Raw genomic sequence first — 14,722 nt, forward strand, 5'->3', positions numbered from 1 at the left:
GAAGAGGTGAAGGGGAGGTTCAAGTTTCGTGCACTTTGCATGACGAATTTTCGAATGTCACTTTACCAAGTAGCTGAGACCAACCTCAACACCCATCAAATATAGTATATATAATACATTTCAAATGATTACTAACTAACGTCAAACTTAAGTCGAAAGTCAATTGATGTGAATGAGCGAGTGTGTGAATATGAATGTATTCATTTGCATGTTCTGAATGAAACACTAAAACAATGCAAATCAATCAGGCTCATAACAACAACAACAACAACAACAACACTAAGACTACAACAATAACAACAACAACAACAACTACAACTGCAACAGCGACAACAACTGTAAAATCAACAACAACAACAACAAGCAAAGATACTATCAAAATTCAACAACAACCATTGTCACCACCAAAGCCAATGGTCCCACTCAAGTTGCCAAAGGTAAAAAAAACAAAAACAAAAACAACAACAATTTCGTCAAATACCGAACACCCTACATACACACACACACACACACCTACACACACGCAACAGTAATTTGAAGAACAAGTACAGCAAGAAGAACAAACAACTTTTTTGTACCGCTACCAATCACAACAACAAAAACAACCACAAGAAACACTCACTCACATCACGCCTAAACTAATTGTTGCACTCACTCACTCACTCACAATATTCGTATTAAGCACGCACAATAAGTTAAGACACCATCCAAACTGGGTATGAACAACTACGAAATACCCTTGCAGAGTCTAAGGTGAAGGGAGACTTCAACGATAGAAGGAAGCGTTACACTTGAACAACTCTCCACACAGTGAAAGAAAAAGCATAGAGTAAAGCATACTTAAAGCGTTGAACGTTGTGTTAATACATCTACCAAACCGGGTTTAAGCAACTGAGAAATACCCTTGCAGAGTTTAAAGTGAAGGGAAACTTCAGTGCTAGAAAGAAGCGTTACACTTGAACAACTCTCCACACTCTCTACTCTCCAATAACAGTGAAAGAAGAAGAATGGAATAAAATATAAGAATATTTAAAGAGTTGAACATTGTGTTATGACGGGTATGACCAACTTGACAATACCCTACCAGAGTCTAGAGAAATATCAGCATTAGAAAGAAGCTTTTAAATATCTTCAACAAGAAGCATAGAGAAAGATTTTCCTAAAGTAGTCTAAGGAAGCAGAAATTTGTCCGCTTGTCTGTCTGTCCATATGAAAAGCTAGATCTCAGTGATTAGATAATGGATTCAGCTATAATCCTTTTTTATCATATATATTTATTTGATATTCGAAAAAACCGAATACCAATTGTAGTCATGATTTTCGGCTCATACAATAATAACCACATTCTTTATGATTCCTCAAAATTTAGTTGCGATCACATAAAAATTGTTGTAAAATGGGTTTTATACGGCTGTAGGGTATATTTTGATCATAAAGTTAATTGATATACCATTAACAGCATTCGGTATATTTCAGTATTTTATTTAGTATTTTAATACCGCAATGTTAGGCTTTCATTCCTAAAGCATAGTTGGTATATAACATACGAATTAACGAATTCGGTATATTTTTAGTATTTTTCCGTATTTAAATCCCGCAATATTTTTGCTTCATTGCAAAAGTCAATCGTGTGTAGGATATATTTTTAACGTGAAAGTATAGCGATATACCAAATAGAATATTCGGTATATTTTAGTATATTTTGCAATTTTATCAATTATGTCATCCGGTATATTTTTAGTATTTTCTTAGTCTTTAAATCCCGCAATGTTTTTGCTTCATTGTAAAAGTCAAGCGTGTGTAGGATATATTTTTAACATGAAAGTATATCGATATACCAAATATAACATTCCATATATTTTAGTATATTTTGCAATGTTTTAATGCTGCAATGTTTTGGTTTCATTGCAAATGTCAAGAGTGTGTAGGATATATTTTTACCGTTAAAGATTATCGATATACCAAATAGAACATTCCGTATATTTTAGTATATTTTGCAATTTAACTATTATATCATCCGGTATATTTTTAGTATTTTCCGTATTTGTTTTTGCTTCATTGCAAAAGTCAAGCGTGTGTAGGTAATATTTTTAACGTGAAAGTATAGCGATATACCAAATAGACCATTCAGTATATTTTAGTATATTTTGCAATTTAATAATTATATCATCCGGCATATTTTAAGTATTTTTCCGTATTTAAATCCCGCCATGTTTTTGCTTCATTGCAAAAGTCAAGCGTGTGTAGGATATATTTTTAACGTGAAAGTATAGCGATATACCAAATAGAATATTCGGTATATTTTAGTATATTTTGCAATGTTTTAATGCTGCAATGTTTTGGTTTCATTGCAAAAGTCAAGAGTGTGTAGGATATATTTTTGCCGTTAAAGATTATCGATATACCAAATAGAACATTCCGTATATTTTAGTATATTTTGCAGTGTTTCGGTTTCATTACAAATGGATTACCGGGTACCTCACAGTCGAGCACACTCGACTGCAGCTTTCTCCAATTGTTCCAATTGAATGCACCAATTTAGAGTTGCATAACTAATGCCACAGTTGGTTAGTCGCCTGCGCTCTGCAAGGTTAACATATAATAATAGCGATAATCATATGATAACTCATTTACACTGTTGACAATTGAATATATATGTGTGTGTGTGTGTGTGTATGTGTGTGGGTGTGTGTGTGTTGTGTCTGTCCAAGTTAATTAGCGTAGTCATCGAGAACACGTTTTGTTTACAAATTGTGAATTGTCAATTACGATTGTCGTCCATTGTAAATGTGAATGTTATGCATATGTTGTGTTGATTTTTAATTCGATTGAAATATGAAACGAAAGACCATCAAGTAATCAAAAGCATTTTGAACGTTAATGCAATCAATGCAAATATAATGAATCATTCATTGGATCAATTGCGACATGTGTCCCAAATGAGTTGCAATTAAAATTACATTTCGCAAAAGAAAGAGATGCTGTAAATATGGGAGAAAACAACCGAAGGTTATTTATTGTGTAGGGAAATGAATTTCTTTGTTAATTGTGCATTAGGCAAAAACGTTGTCTTTGATTTGAAATGCATTAAAAACTAATCAAAGTGCGACATACTATGCGTATACTTAATGCATCATTTATTTGTTTTAATTTGTTAAATGTGAAACTATCATTAGTCACATATTTAATCTTTTGGAATTCAGTATTAAAATTCAAATTCAAATAAATAGAATTTTGAAATTTTTCGATAGAAATTTGAGCTCACTTTTTAAGAGTGAATTTATGGTATTTAAAATTGCATTTGGTAATCCTTTTGTAACGCTTTCTTGACATTCTACAATCGATATCGATATTTGATTTATTTAAATCAATGCACACAAATCACAAGAAGTTGATTTAGCATTAGATTCCAAATGCGTGCGACATTTGATTTGTGTGCCGTGATTAATGTGCGCTAATGCATTTGTGTATGTTAAGCAATTAGTGGCAACAAACTGTAGAAAGAGACAGACACCGAGAAAGGGAGCGGAAGAGAGAGAGAGAGAGAGAGAGGAGAAGACAAACATGTGGAGAAGAATGACGTTGAACAGTTGGCATCTTTAGTTGCTTAGGCAGAGGTTGCTTAATGAACTGCTCTTGCATTATTAATATATGCCGCACAGGCAGACGCACACACACACACACACACACATACTTGTCTCACACACACACTGAACAGCTGCAACTGTCTGTGAAACTGAAATTTGAGTTGTGTGAACTTTGCAATTGATTTCGGTTTATGCAGCATCTGCATAAGCGCAACAGCTGTCACACACACTCAACTAGACACACACACACACACACACACACACACACACACACACACACACACATACACAGACACACACACATACACACTCAAAGTGCGAGCTGCGTTGACACCTAAACAGCTGACATTTTGTTGTATTTGACAGTTGACATTTGTCAAACGCTTAACAAAATTTGTCATACGACCCGTTTGCCACACAATCTCTCCGCTTTCTCCGCTCTCCCCACTCTCCCCACTCTCTCCACTTTGCTGTCCTTTCCCCCTTTTCGCTCTTGGCAACATTTTGAACATTTGGCCTAATGCCTTTCAGATGAGCTCAGCTCTCGACCATGGCAAGTTTTGCCATTCGATTGCGATAGCAGAATGGGGAAAGGGAGGGAGGAGGAAGGGAGGGAGAGGGAGAGGGTCGGTTCAGCTAGCCATTGAACGGTTCAACGTTCGTCTGTCTTTTATGCAAATCACGCTCAGCAGGTCGGGGAAGCAGGAGATTGAAAGTCCTTTCAGCACATACAAACAAACACAAACATAGATGCGTAGATCTGAAGATAACATTTTGTGCGTGGCGTTGACAAATGCATGTGTCGACACACACACACACTCACATGGGGAGTGTGGGGTGGGGGAAAGGACGAGCGTCGAGCTAGAAATTTTGATTTATTGTTCAATGTGCATAATTAATGCGAAAATGATACGCCATACACACAAACAGTGACACAACACACTCAAACACAAACACACACACATAGTGCACATATCACATTGACCCACCACGCCCCCCTCACCACACCGCACCGCACCAGAACGCACCCGCACCCGCAACGCACAAGTTGATGTATAACGCACTCGAAAGGCCATCGATAAAAGCCACAAAAACAAAAACCAGCAAGAACAAACAATCCAAAAAAATCTTACTAAGAATCAACTTCGGCTAGCCGAAGTCTAAATACCCTTGCTGTTAGTCTATAACAATAAATTGATTACTTGGTAATTAATTGATAATCATTTTCAGACTTTTAACAAAGATGAAAACGATTTGATTTTCTCTTTAAAATGAGTTGCACTAAACTCACATTATAATAAAGAAATATAAATTCATTACTTAGTAATATTCTAAAGAAATATAAATAAATTAATTACTACTTACTACTTAGTAATCAATTTGTAATATAATATAAAACAGATTTTCAATAAAAAATACAAATTGATTGCCAAGAAATTACTAAGAAAACAATTTGTGTTTCTTTATTGAAAAGCAGTTTCATACATTTCAATGTGACACAAGTGAAACACATGTTAAATAGGGAATCAACTCTATTTCAACTGAGGTGAATTTAGTTTAGTTGCTTCACTTTATTTTAATAAAGTCTTAATTTCACTAATACGTCTCATAAAATATAGAAATATAGAATAATTTATTGTATTATTGTATTTAATTTAAAAAACTTGGTTAGCCAAAAATTGTTTATTCTTCTCGAAAGTTGAATTCTATGATTTAGCAATCTAATGTTCCACATATTTGTCTATTAATGAGCCATTTTAATGTTTTTGCACATTCATATTTAAAGATCATACTTAAGAATTGATTCGTACACTTTTAAGGGAAGTGAAGTCTTCAAATTAATAACTTTATTTAGAGAAAATACAATACAAAATAAAAAAAACTTACAAAGTCCTGTGCTAATACCATAATAAAATGAAACTCATAGAAATCGGTAGATGATATAAATACAAATTTTGCCTGTGTCCGATTCAAAAACCTAAAAATTTATGAACTACACAAGTTGAATGTTGCTTCGTGTTCACTTTTATAATCCTAACGAACCTCATAGCAATTCAGTTGAACTTTCAGCAAGGGTATTTTGTCTAGGAGAATTCTGCTTCTATATTTTTTTTTTGTTTTGTTGTCGGTCAGCATCACATTCTCTCTTGTGGCCATCGTTATGTGTTTTCGTTTCTGTTTTCTGCCTCTTTTTGTTCTTTGTGTGTGTTGTCTAATTTATGCGTGCTCTTTGTTGACCTCGTTTTTTTTTTGTATTCTGTGCAATCCCCCGTTTTTCATATTTATATTGGGCGAACGTGCAGAGCGTCGACTCGGATGTGGGCTCCTTGAACATGAACTCAACGGAGAACGAAGTGGTCGAGGTGGAGTCATCCAGCGACATTCTCGCCGACGAGCACAAACCGAGCAACTCCAACGACGAGAGCTGGACGGATGTGAACCTGAACGAAGATGCCGCTGTGCAAGCGGCCGCAAGTGCCGGACTCGTTGTGGGACTTGTCGATGGCAGCAATGCAGCCAACAAACACGATGTCCATCAGCAACATGGCCAGCAACAGCAGCAGCAGCAACAGCAGCAACAGCAACAACAGCAGCAGCAAGGTCCGGGTATGGGAATGATGGGAGGATCGGAGCGGGGCGATAAACCCGACTCGGAGATCTCAGTGGTCCGTGTGCCCGATGGCTATGGCGCCGCTGTGTCAGCTGGCAATGTGAGCGGCGGTGGCGGTGGTAATATGCCTGGCAACAATGCAGCAGGCAATGGCAGCGGTGCCGTTGGTGTTGGCGTCGCTGGCGGACAACAGCAGCGCAGTCGACCCGACGAGCTGCCAATGAAGCCGCCAGCTCTCGTTGCCCAGCTGCCGCTGACGACGCCGTCGCGTGAGGCGAGTCTCACCCAAAAGCTGGAGATTGCCCTCGGTCCCGTCTGTCCGCTGTTGCGTGAAATCATGGTCGACTTTGCGCCGTTCCTTTCGAAGACCCTCGTCGGATCGCATGGCCAGGAGCTGCTGATGGAGGGCAAGGGTCTGACGACGTTCAAGAACTCGCACTCGGTGGTCGAGCTGGTGATGTTGCTGTGCTCCCAGGAGTGGCAGAACAGTCTGCAGAAGCATGCGGGTCTCGCCTTCATCGAGCTGATCAACGAGGGACGTCTGCTCTCGCATGCGATGAAGGATCACATTGTGCGCGTGGCCAACGAGGCGGAGTTCATACTGAATCGCATGCGGGCCGACGATGTGCTCAAGCACGCTGACTTTGAGTCACAGTGCGCCCAAACGTTGCTCGAGCGACGCGAGGAGGAGCGCATGTGCGATCACCTGATCACCGCGGCTAGGCGTAGGGATAATGTGATTGCCAGCCGCTTGCTGGAGAAGGTCAGGAATATAATGTGCAATCGCCATGGGGCTTGGGGCGAGGCCAATGGCAGTACTGGAAATAGTAATGGCTCGGTAATGGGTTCGCAGTTGGCTCTACACAAGAGCACCTACTGGAAGCTGGATGCGTGGGAGGACGATGCTCGTCGACGCAAGCGCATGGTGCAGAATCCCCGCGGATCTTCGCATCCCCAGGCCACGTTGAAGGCGGCGCTGGAGAACGGCGGACCCGAGGACGCCATCCTGCAGACTCGTGATGAGTTCCACACTCAGATCGCTGTGTCGCGCGCTCATCCCTCGTCGCAGCACAACAGCGAGCTGCTCGACGATGCCGAGCTCCTCATCGAGGATCGGGAATTGGATCTGGATCTGACGGGACCCGTCAACATCAGCACCAAGGCGCGTCTGATAGCGCCTGGACTTGTGGCGCCGGGCACTGTGTCGATAACGAGCACCGAGATGTTCTTTGAGGTCGATGAGGATCATCCGGAGTTCCATAAGATCGATGCCGAGGTGCTGAAGTATTGCGATCATCTGCACGGCAAATGGTATTTCTCTGAGGTGCGTGCGATCTTCTCGCGTCGCTATCTGCTGCAGAACGTGGCCCTCGAGATCTTCTTGGCCAGCCGCACCTCGATACTGTTCGCCTTCCCCGATCAGCATACGGTGAAGAAGGTGATCAAGGCACTGCCTCGCGTCGGCGTCGGCATCAAGTACGGCATACCGCAGACGCGTCGCGCCTCGATGATGTCCCCTCGGCAGCTGATGCGCAACTCGAACATGACCCAGAAGTGGCAGCGTCGCGAAATCTCCAATTTCGAGTACTTGATGTTCCTCAACACGATCGCCGGTCGCACTTACAACGATCTGAATCAGTATCCCATCTTCCCCTGGGTGCTGACCAACTACGACTCGAAGGACCTGGACCTCAGTCTGCCGTCGAACTATCGCGATCTCTCGAAACCGATTGGCGCTCTGAATCCGTCGAGGCGCGCTTACTTCGAGGAACGCTACGAGAGCTGGGACAGCGATACCATACCACCATTCCACTATGGCACACACTATTCGACGGCGGCCTTCACCCTCAACTGGTTGGTGCGCGTCGAACCGTTTACGACCATGTTCCTGGCCCTGCAGGGCGGCAAATTCGATTATCCGGATCGGCTGTTCTCCTCCGTCTCGCTGAGCTGGAAGAATTGCCAACGCGACACATCCGATGTGAAGGAACTGATACCCGAATGGTATTTCCTGCCCGAGATGTTCTACAACGCGTCCGGTTATCGGTTGGGACATCGCGAGGATGGCGCTCTCGTTGATGACATTGAGCTGCCGCCGTGGGCGAAAAGTCCGGAGGAATTTGTGCGCATCAATCGCATGGCACTCGAATCGGAGTTTGTCAGCTGCCAGCTGCATCAGTGGATCGATCTGATATTCGGTTACAAGCAGCGCGGTCCCGAAGCCATTAGGGCCACCAACGTGTTCTATTACCTCACCTACGAGGGCAGCGTCGATCTCGACGGTGTCCTGGATCCGGTGATGCGTGAAGCGGTCGAGAATCAAATCCGTAACTTTGGCCAAACACCCAGCCAACTGTTGATGGAGCCGCATCCGCCGCGCAGCTCAGCGATGCATCTGTCCCCGATGATGTTCAGCGCAATGCCCGAGGATCTGTGCCAGATGCTCAAGTTCTATCAGAACTCGCCGGTCATCCACATCTCGGCGAATACGTATCCGCAGCTATCGCTGCCCTCGGTGGTCACGGTGACGGCGGGACATCAGTTTGCCGTGAATCGATGGAACTGCAATTATACCGCATCCGTCCAGAGCCCGAGCTACGCGGAGTCGCCACAAACGCCGGGCTCCAATCAACCGCTGACAATCGATCCAGTCTTGGGTATGTATTTCCCTCTCTATTTCTCTCTCTCTCTGTCACGTTTTTAGATTTGTACTAGAGCTAACTGCTTAATATTGCGTCTCTTGCAGCTGTGCATGGCACCAACAACAATAGCAATGCGGTCAGTCGCCGTCATTTGGGCGATAACTTTAGCCAGATGCTGAAAATACGCTCCAATTGCTTTGTGACCACCGTCGACAGCCGTTTTCTGATTGCCTGCGGCTTCTGGGACAACAGTTTCCGTGTGTTTGCCACCGAAACGGGTAAGCATCCGCTTCGCCGCTTTAATTGCCACCAGACACCTCAATTTTCCCTCTCTCTCTCTCTCTCGTTTTCTCTTCCTCCGTCTCTCTTGCAGCGAAAATCGTGCAAATTGTATTCGGACACTTTGGCGTCGTCACGTGCATGGCACGCTCCGAGTGCAACATCACCTCAGACTGTTATATTGCCTCCGGTTCGGCTGATTGCACTGTGCTCCTCTGGCATTGGAATGCACGCACCCAGAGCATTGTCGGCGAGGGCGATGTGCCGACGCCGCGGGCCACGTTGACGGGTCACGAGCAGGCTGTCACCTCGGTGGTCATCAGTGCCGAGCTGGGACTCGTTGTCTCTGGCTCAACGAGTAAGTTGTGCAGCGAGTAGCGAGTGTTGGACCTTTACTTAATTTCTATCGCTTTTGTTTTTTTTTATTATATTTTAGATGGCCCCGTTTTGATACACACAACATTCGGCGACTTGCTGCGCTCACTGGATCCGCCCGTTGATTTCCACTCGCCAGAGTTGATAACAATGTCTCGTGAGGGCTTCATAGTCATCAACTATGACAAGGGCAATGTGGCTGCCTACACGGTCAATGGCAAGAAGCTGCGCCACGAAACGCACAACGATAATCTGCAGGTAAGAACGAGTAACGGGTAACGAGTAAATCTCACTCGTCATATTAACATCTCCCTCTCGCTATTTTTTGCTTTCTCTTTCGCAGTGCATGCTGCTGTCGCGCGATGGCGAGTATCTGATGACAGCTGGCGATCGCGGCATTGTCGAAGTGTGGCGTACTTTCAATCTGGCACCGCTCTACGCCTTCCCCGCCTGCAATGCGGGCATACGCTCGCTCTCGCTCACACACGATCAGAAGTAAGTAGCGAGTAAAACTCGAATTTGAATATTAACTTTATTTATATTAAATACTTTAATTCTTACAGCTATTAAACACTCTTTTAACTTATTATATATTATTTATTTAGGACGAGTCTCAACTAACGAATCCCATTTGCTTTGCTTCGTTCTTTCAGATATTTGCTGGCTGGCTTGTCAACTGGTTCGATAATTGTGTTCCACATTGACTTCAATCGCTGGCATCACGAGTATCAGCAGCGTTACTAGAGAACTCGTCGCTCGCTACTCGCCACTCGCTACTCGCTCGTTCCATGTCAGTGCAGCAAAATCAAAAAAATGTGTGAGAAACAGAAAGAGAGAAAGAGAGTGCAGGCAAGTAAACGAGCAGAAACAATGTACTTAACTAAAACCGATGAAAAGTGAAACAGCAGAAAGAAGAAGAAGATGAAGAAATCGCGAGATAATGAGAACGAGAACGAGAACGAATGAACGTTCGTTGTTCAATGTTTGTTTGTTTCTTTATATGTTTTAAACTTGTTTTTTTCCTCTTATCGATAGACATTTACAAATACTAGGCTAATAAGCGAAAGAAAGAAAACAAAAACCTAACAAAATATATATATATTTTTTTTGTCTAGCATTACTTATGATAATAGCATATTAATTAGTACTTGTATGTTTGGTGTGAGCCAGTCAAAAGAAAAACACTTTTTTTTTTACTAGTTATACGACGTGTAGTATATGTATTAAGTTATGGATGAAATGAGAAAAAATTAAAGAGAAAAGTTCATGGAAATTGATGTCGAAAGAGAAAATGAGAAAATAACACACACACAGAAGCAATTCCCGCGGCTTAAGTTGAGTAGTTTTAATGCAACAAAATAAATATTGAATGAGAAGCGACGAGTTAGTGTTTATAAAACGCAATAAGCGCAATAAACTTAAACTGAACAACAAAAAATAATACAAAAATAATAACAATTATGATAATAAAATAATACGAGTATTGCTTAAAAAATTATGATGATACAGAAAAGGTATTTCTTATAATAACAGAAACAGAAACGTAGCAAAAGTTCTCATCACAAATTATAGATAAACAACCACAAAACGAAACGAAACGAATTGAAGTGAAGTGAAGAAAAGAGAAACAAAATGAAACTAAGCGGCCAAATGAAAGAGAAAGAGAGAAGAATAAGAAGAAGAAGAAGCCAATTTTTAACTATGCTTGCGTCACAAGCGACAGATCACAAAAAAACGGATGGAGAAGAAAGCTTAGCAAATAAACAAGTAAAAGACACAGACACCCAAAAGAAGAAGAAGAAGAGACAATGCCAACGCAATAAATGTTAAATCGAAAAAAAGAACAGAGAGAAAAGAGAAGAGAAGCGAAAAAGACAAGCGAACTCGACTCGAGGTGAAAAGTTAGCGACTAGCGCAGAATACGCGATATTTTAATATAAAACAAATAACAAAAAAACAGAAAAACAGAAAAAAACAATGAAAGCATTAAAAAGAAAAACTAGTTAAAAATGCAACTAACTCAAGCTAAAAACAAAAACAAAAACAAAACTAATTTATCATCACTGCTAAAAGCTAAATTACAAAATATTTAAGCAGAGATAATACGCAACAAAACAAAAATAAATTAAACACAAATATGAGAATATAAAAAAAATACCATATGCAAGAGTATAATGTTAACAAATAACACGCATACGCCGCATAACACAGCACAGCAAAAAACACCCCAAACAAAAACCATATTTTTCCATTTTTTTTTTTTTTGCTACACTTTTTCAATTGCGTCCAAAAAGAATGAAATCGAAATCAAAACGAGAAGGAAAACGCGAACGAACTGATTTTTTTTGTTGTTTTTGTGGCTTTGAATTCGTTGCGTTTGCTTCACGTTTCAGACAAAAAAAAAAAAACCTTGAAACCTTCCTTGAAAACCTTAAACACGTACGTCCAAAACTTATATTTATACAAGCTCATGGCATCGATGTCCCACTATGCTATATAATGCTTATGGTGTGTGTCTGTAAGACACACGAACAGAAAGAAAGAGAAAGAAATAGAGAAAGAGAAAGAAGAGCGCTGCAATTTGGCAATTGGAAATGGAAATGCAATTGGTCTTCCTCTGGCTAAGGCAGGCGGCGCATATCATCAATTGATTCTTGTTATTATTACTATTATTTAGTCAAGTGAATGATGAACGTATTATATTATATTATTATATACATATATATATTATGTATAAAGACATATGCTATATACATATATACAAGTATATTCCCCCAAAAAGAAAACAAAAAGAAATCCATCCAAGTCGCCATTTGCACTTACTGCTTAGTTTTGTACATACAACTAGGACACACACACACATACACACACACTCCTCACACATACACACACGCAAAGTACTTCAAGTAGAACATAAACATTCGGTTGTAACATTGGCCCCCCCAACAAAAATTCTGAAGGCCACAATCAAAGTAAGCCCATAAATGAATATTAAAAAGAAAAACTTAAATAACTTTACTGAACATAAAACTAACCAAAAAAAAAAAAAAACACAAAAGATAAGAGCACGAAATTCGCAATGTTTCTTGTGTTGTGTAGCAGGCAAAAAAAAAAAAGAAAGACAGAAAATATTCAAATGAAAATCAAACTTCGGCTTGCCGAAGCTGACTAATTAGCTATTTTATCTTATTCTTATTCAAATTTTTTTTAATTTTTTTTTTTTTTTTGTATGTGTAGAAATGTATTTGACTTATCAACTGACTAAATGGCATCCATCCAAAATTTATGTACTTAAAGTTGAACTTTGAAATTGCAGCAAAAAAAATGCAATGGCGAAAAGGCAAAAATAATATTAAAATGCAAAACTTAATCAATTATTATAATTAAAATACAATTATGCTGCAATTTATACTTTGTTTTTATTACCTAATTATGTATGTATGTGTACTGTATGTGTGTGTGTGTGTGTGTGTGTGTGTGTGTGGATAATTTATGTTAATTTGTTGTCGGCAAAATTATATAAATATTTTATAACCAAATGACAAAGGAAAACTCGTTTGATGCTGTCCAACATATTTTTCGCTCTTTTTTGTTTGTTGTTCGATTTGCTTTTTTGCATTTATGATATATGTATATGCAACTGCAAGAGGCACATAATTTCGTATGTAAATAATTTGAAAGCGACGTAAGCTAATTAAAATAAATACAAACGCAATTAATAATAATTATTGAATAAACATCATAATTGAGTTCACATTTTTTGGGCAAGTTAATTAAACAAAAAAAAAAGAAGAAAAACCAAAAAAACAAACCGTAAACAATTTAATGATTGAAAAACAAATACTACTAGTAACTTAAATGTTGTACATAAATCGAGAGCTAGCTTAAAGATATGTACTTAATTTTAATGAAATTATGTTGATTACACAAGAAGCCTAAACAAAGTAACTAAACAGCCAAAATACGCAAAAAGCAAAGCGGAAGATGAAAGAAGACGAATGGAAAAAAATGGAAAATAAATACAGCAAAGCAGAATTTACATAACAGAAAAGCCTAAAAAGAATACAGAATAAAAATATTATAATTATATCGATATGCAAAAGCAGTAACTAAATATATATAAATATAAATACATTTTTTTTTGTAAGATTATAATGTTTAGCTAATAAACTGACAGCAAATGGCATAAATACACATAAACGATTAAAAAGGCGAGCGCCAAACAATTTTAAATTTATGCAGTTTTTATAGAAGTTAACAAATGGCAAAAATACAACAACAACAACAACAAGAATAAAGAGATAAAGAGAATTACGATAAATACAGCAAAGCGCATGGCATATTGTAGTAAATAATTATAAAAACAAAAACAAAAACAAAAAAGAAACTTACTTGCATAATGTTTTTATTAAAGAACAACAAATGGCTGACAATTTTAAATTTATACAAATGATGATGAAAAAGCAAAAAAAAAAAACAAAAAATAATTAAAAATAAAATAAAATAATTAAGAATTTATTCATGCACGTGCAAATTATTTAATATAAATTATTTACAAGAAAACTCACACATACATAAAATATTATGAAATACAAGTAAAATAAAATGATTTATGTACACACACACACACACACACACACACAGATAAACGACACTCACCTTAGCGTAAATTTAATAACAAAGCAAAAATAATGAAACACATTTCTTGGCGCTTTTTACTGAAAAAAAACATGAAAAAGTGCGCGTTAAAAGCCTAAAAAATGAAGTAAAGAATTAAGAAAGAAAATATGAAAATTATAAATATTGTACTTGAACATATATTTTGTCAATAATGTTAATTAGCAACTAACAAATGCAAACAAAAAAAAACAAAAAACAAAATGAAAAATAAAAAATAAAATATAATAATAACAGCCAAATCATTTCAAAGCTAACAAATTATGGTTCATTATTATGGCTAACAAAGTTTTTTTTTACAAAAAACCTAAAAACAACAACCACAATTTATGCATATTGATATACGCTATAATTCTAAACTAACAAACATAAAAATAAAAATAAAATTAAAAGTAACAAATACAAAAATAAAACTTAAACATAAATAAAATGAAATGATATGGAAAAATGATTAAATTTAAATAAATTAATTATTAAGTAAGACAAAGCAAAACAAAAAACAACAATTTAACAAGCAAGTGAGCAAGCATTAAAACCAACATCAACAACAA

The 14,722-nt window shown here is 38.5% G+C and overlaps 1 protein-coding gene across 14 annotated transcripts in view; it reads left to right on the forward strand.

Moving 5' to 3' along the window:
* The window catches only part of LOC117578124 (neurobeachin), a 294,046-nt gene extending 280,045 nt beyond the window's left edge, over nt 1-14,001 (forward strand). For 7 of the 14 annotated variants that reach the window (XM_052007160.1, XM_052007155.1, XM_052007158.1 and 4 more), the window contains 7 exons: nt 249-437; nt 5,891-8,855; nt 8,945-9,118; nt 9,214-9,477; nt 9,556-9,752; nt 9,838-9,989; nt 10,148-14,001. In XM_052007160.1, coding sequence (XP_051863120.1) covers nt 249-437; nt 5,891-8,855; nt 8,945-9,118; nt 9,214-9,477; nt 9,556-9,752; nt 9,838-9,989; nt 10,148-10,238 — 4,032 coding nt within the window. In that variant the 3' untranslated portion in view covers nt 10,239-14,001. The remainder of the gene's footprint in view (nt 1-248; nt 438-5,890; nt 8,856-8,944; nt 9,119-9,213; nt 9,478-9,555; nt 9,753-9,837; nt 9,990-10,147) is intronic. The other 7 variants (XM_052007163.1, XM_052007189.1, XM_052007199.1 and 4 more) reach the window with 1 other exon arrangement.
* The last annotated feature ends 721 nt before the right edge of the window (nt 14,002-14,722 follow it).

This window comes from Drosophila albomicans, chromosome X, assembly GCF_009650485.2.
Source record: "Drosophila albomicans strain 15112-1751.03 chromosome X, ASM965048v2, whole genome shotgun sequence".
Lineage (NCBI taxonomy): Eukaryota > Metazoa > Arthropoda > Insecta > Diptera > Drosophilidae > Drosophila > Drosophila albomicans.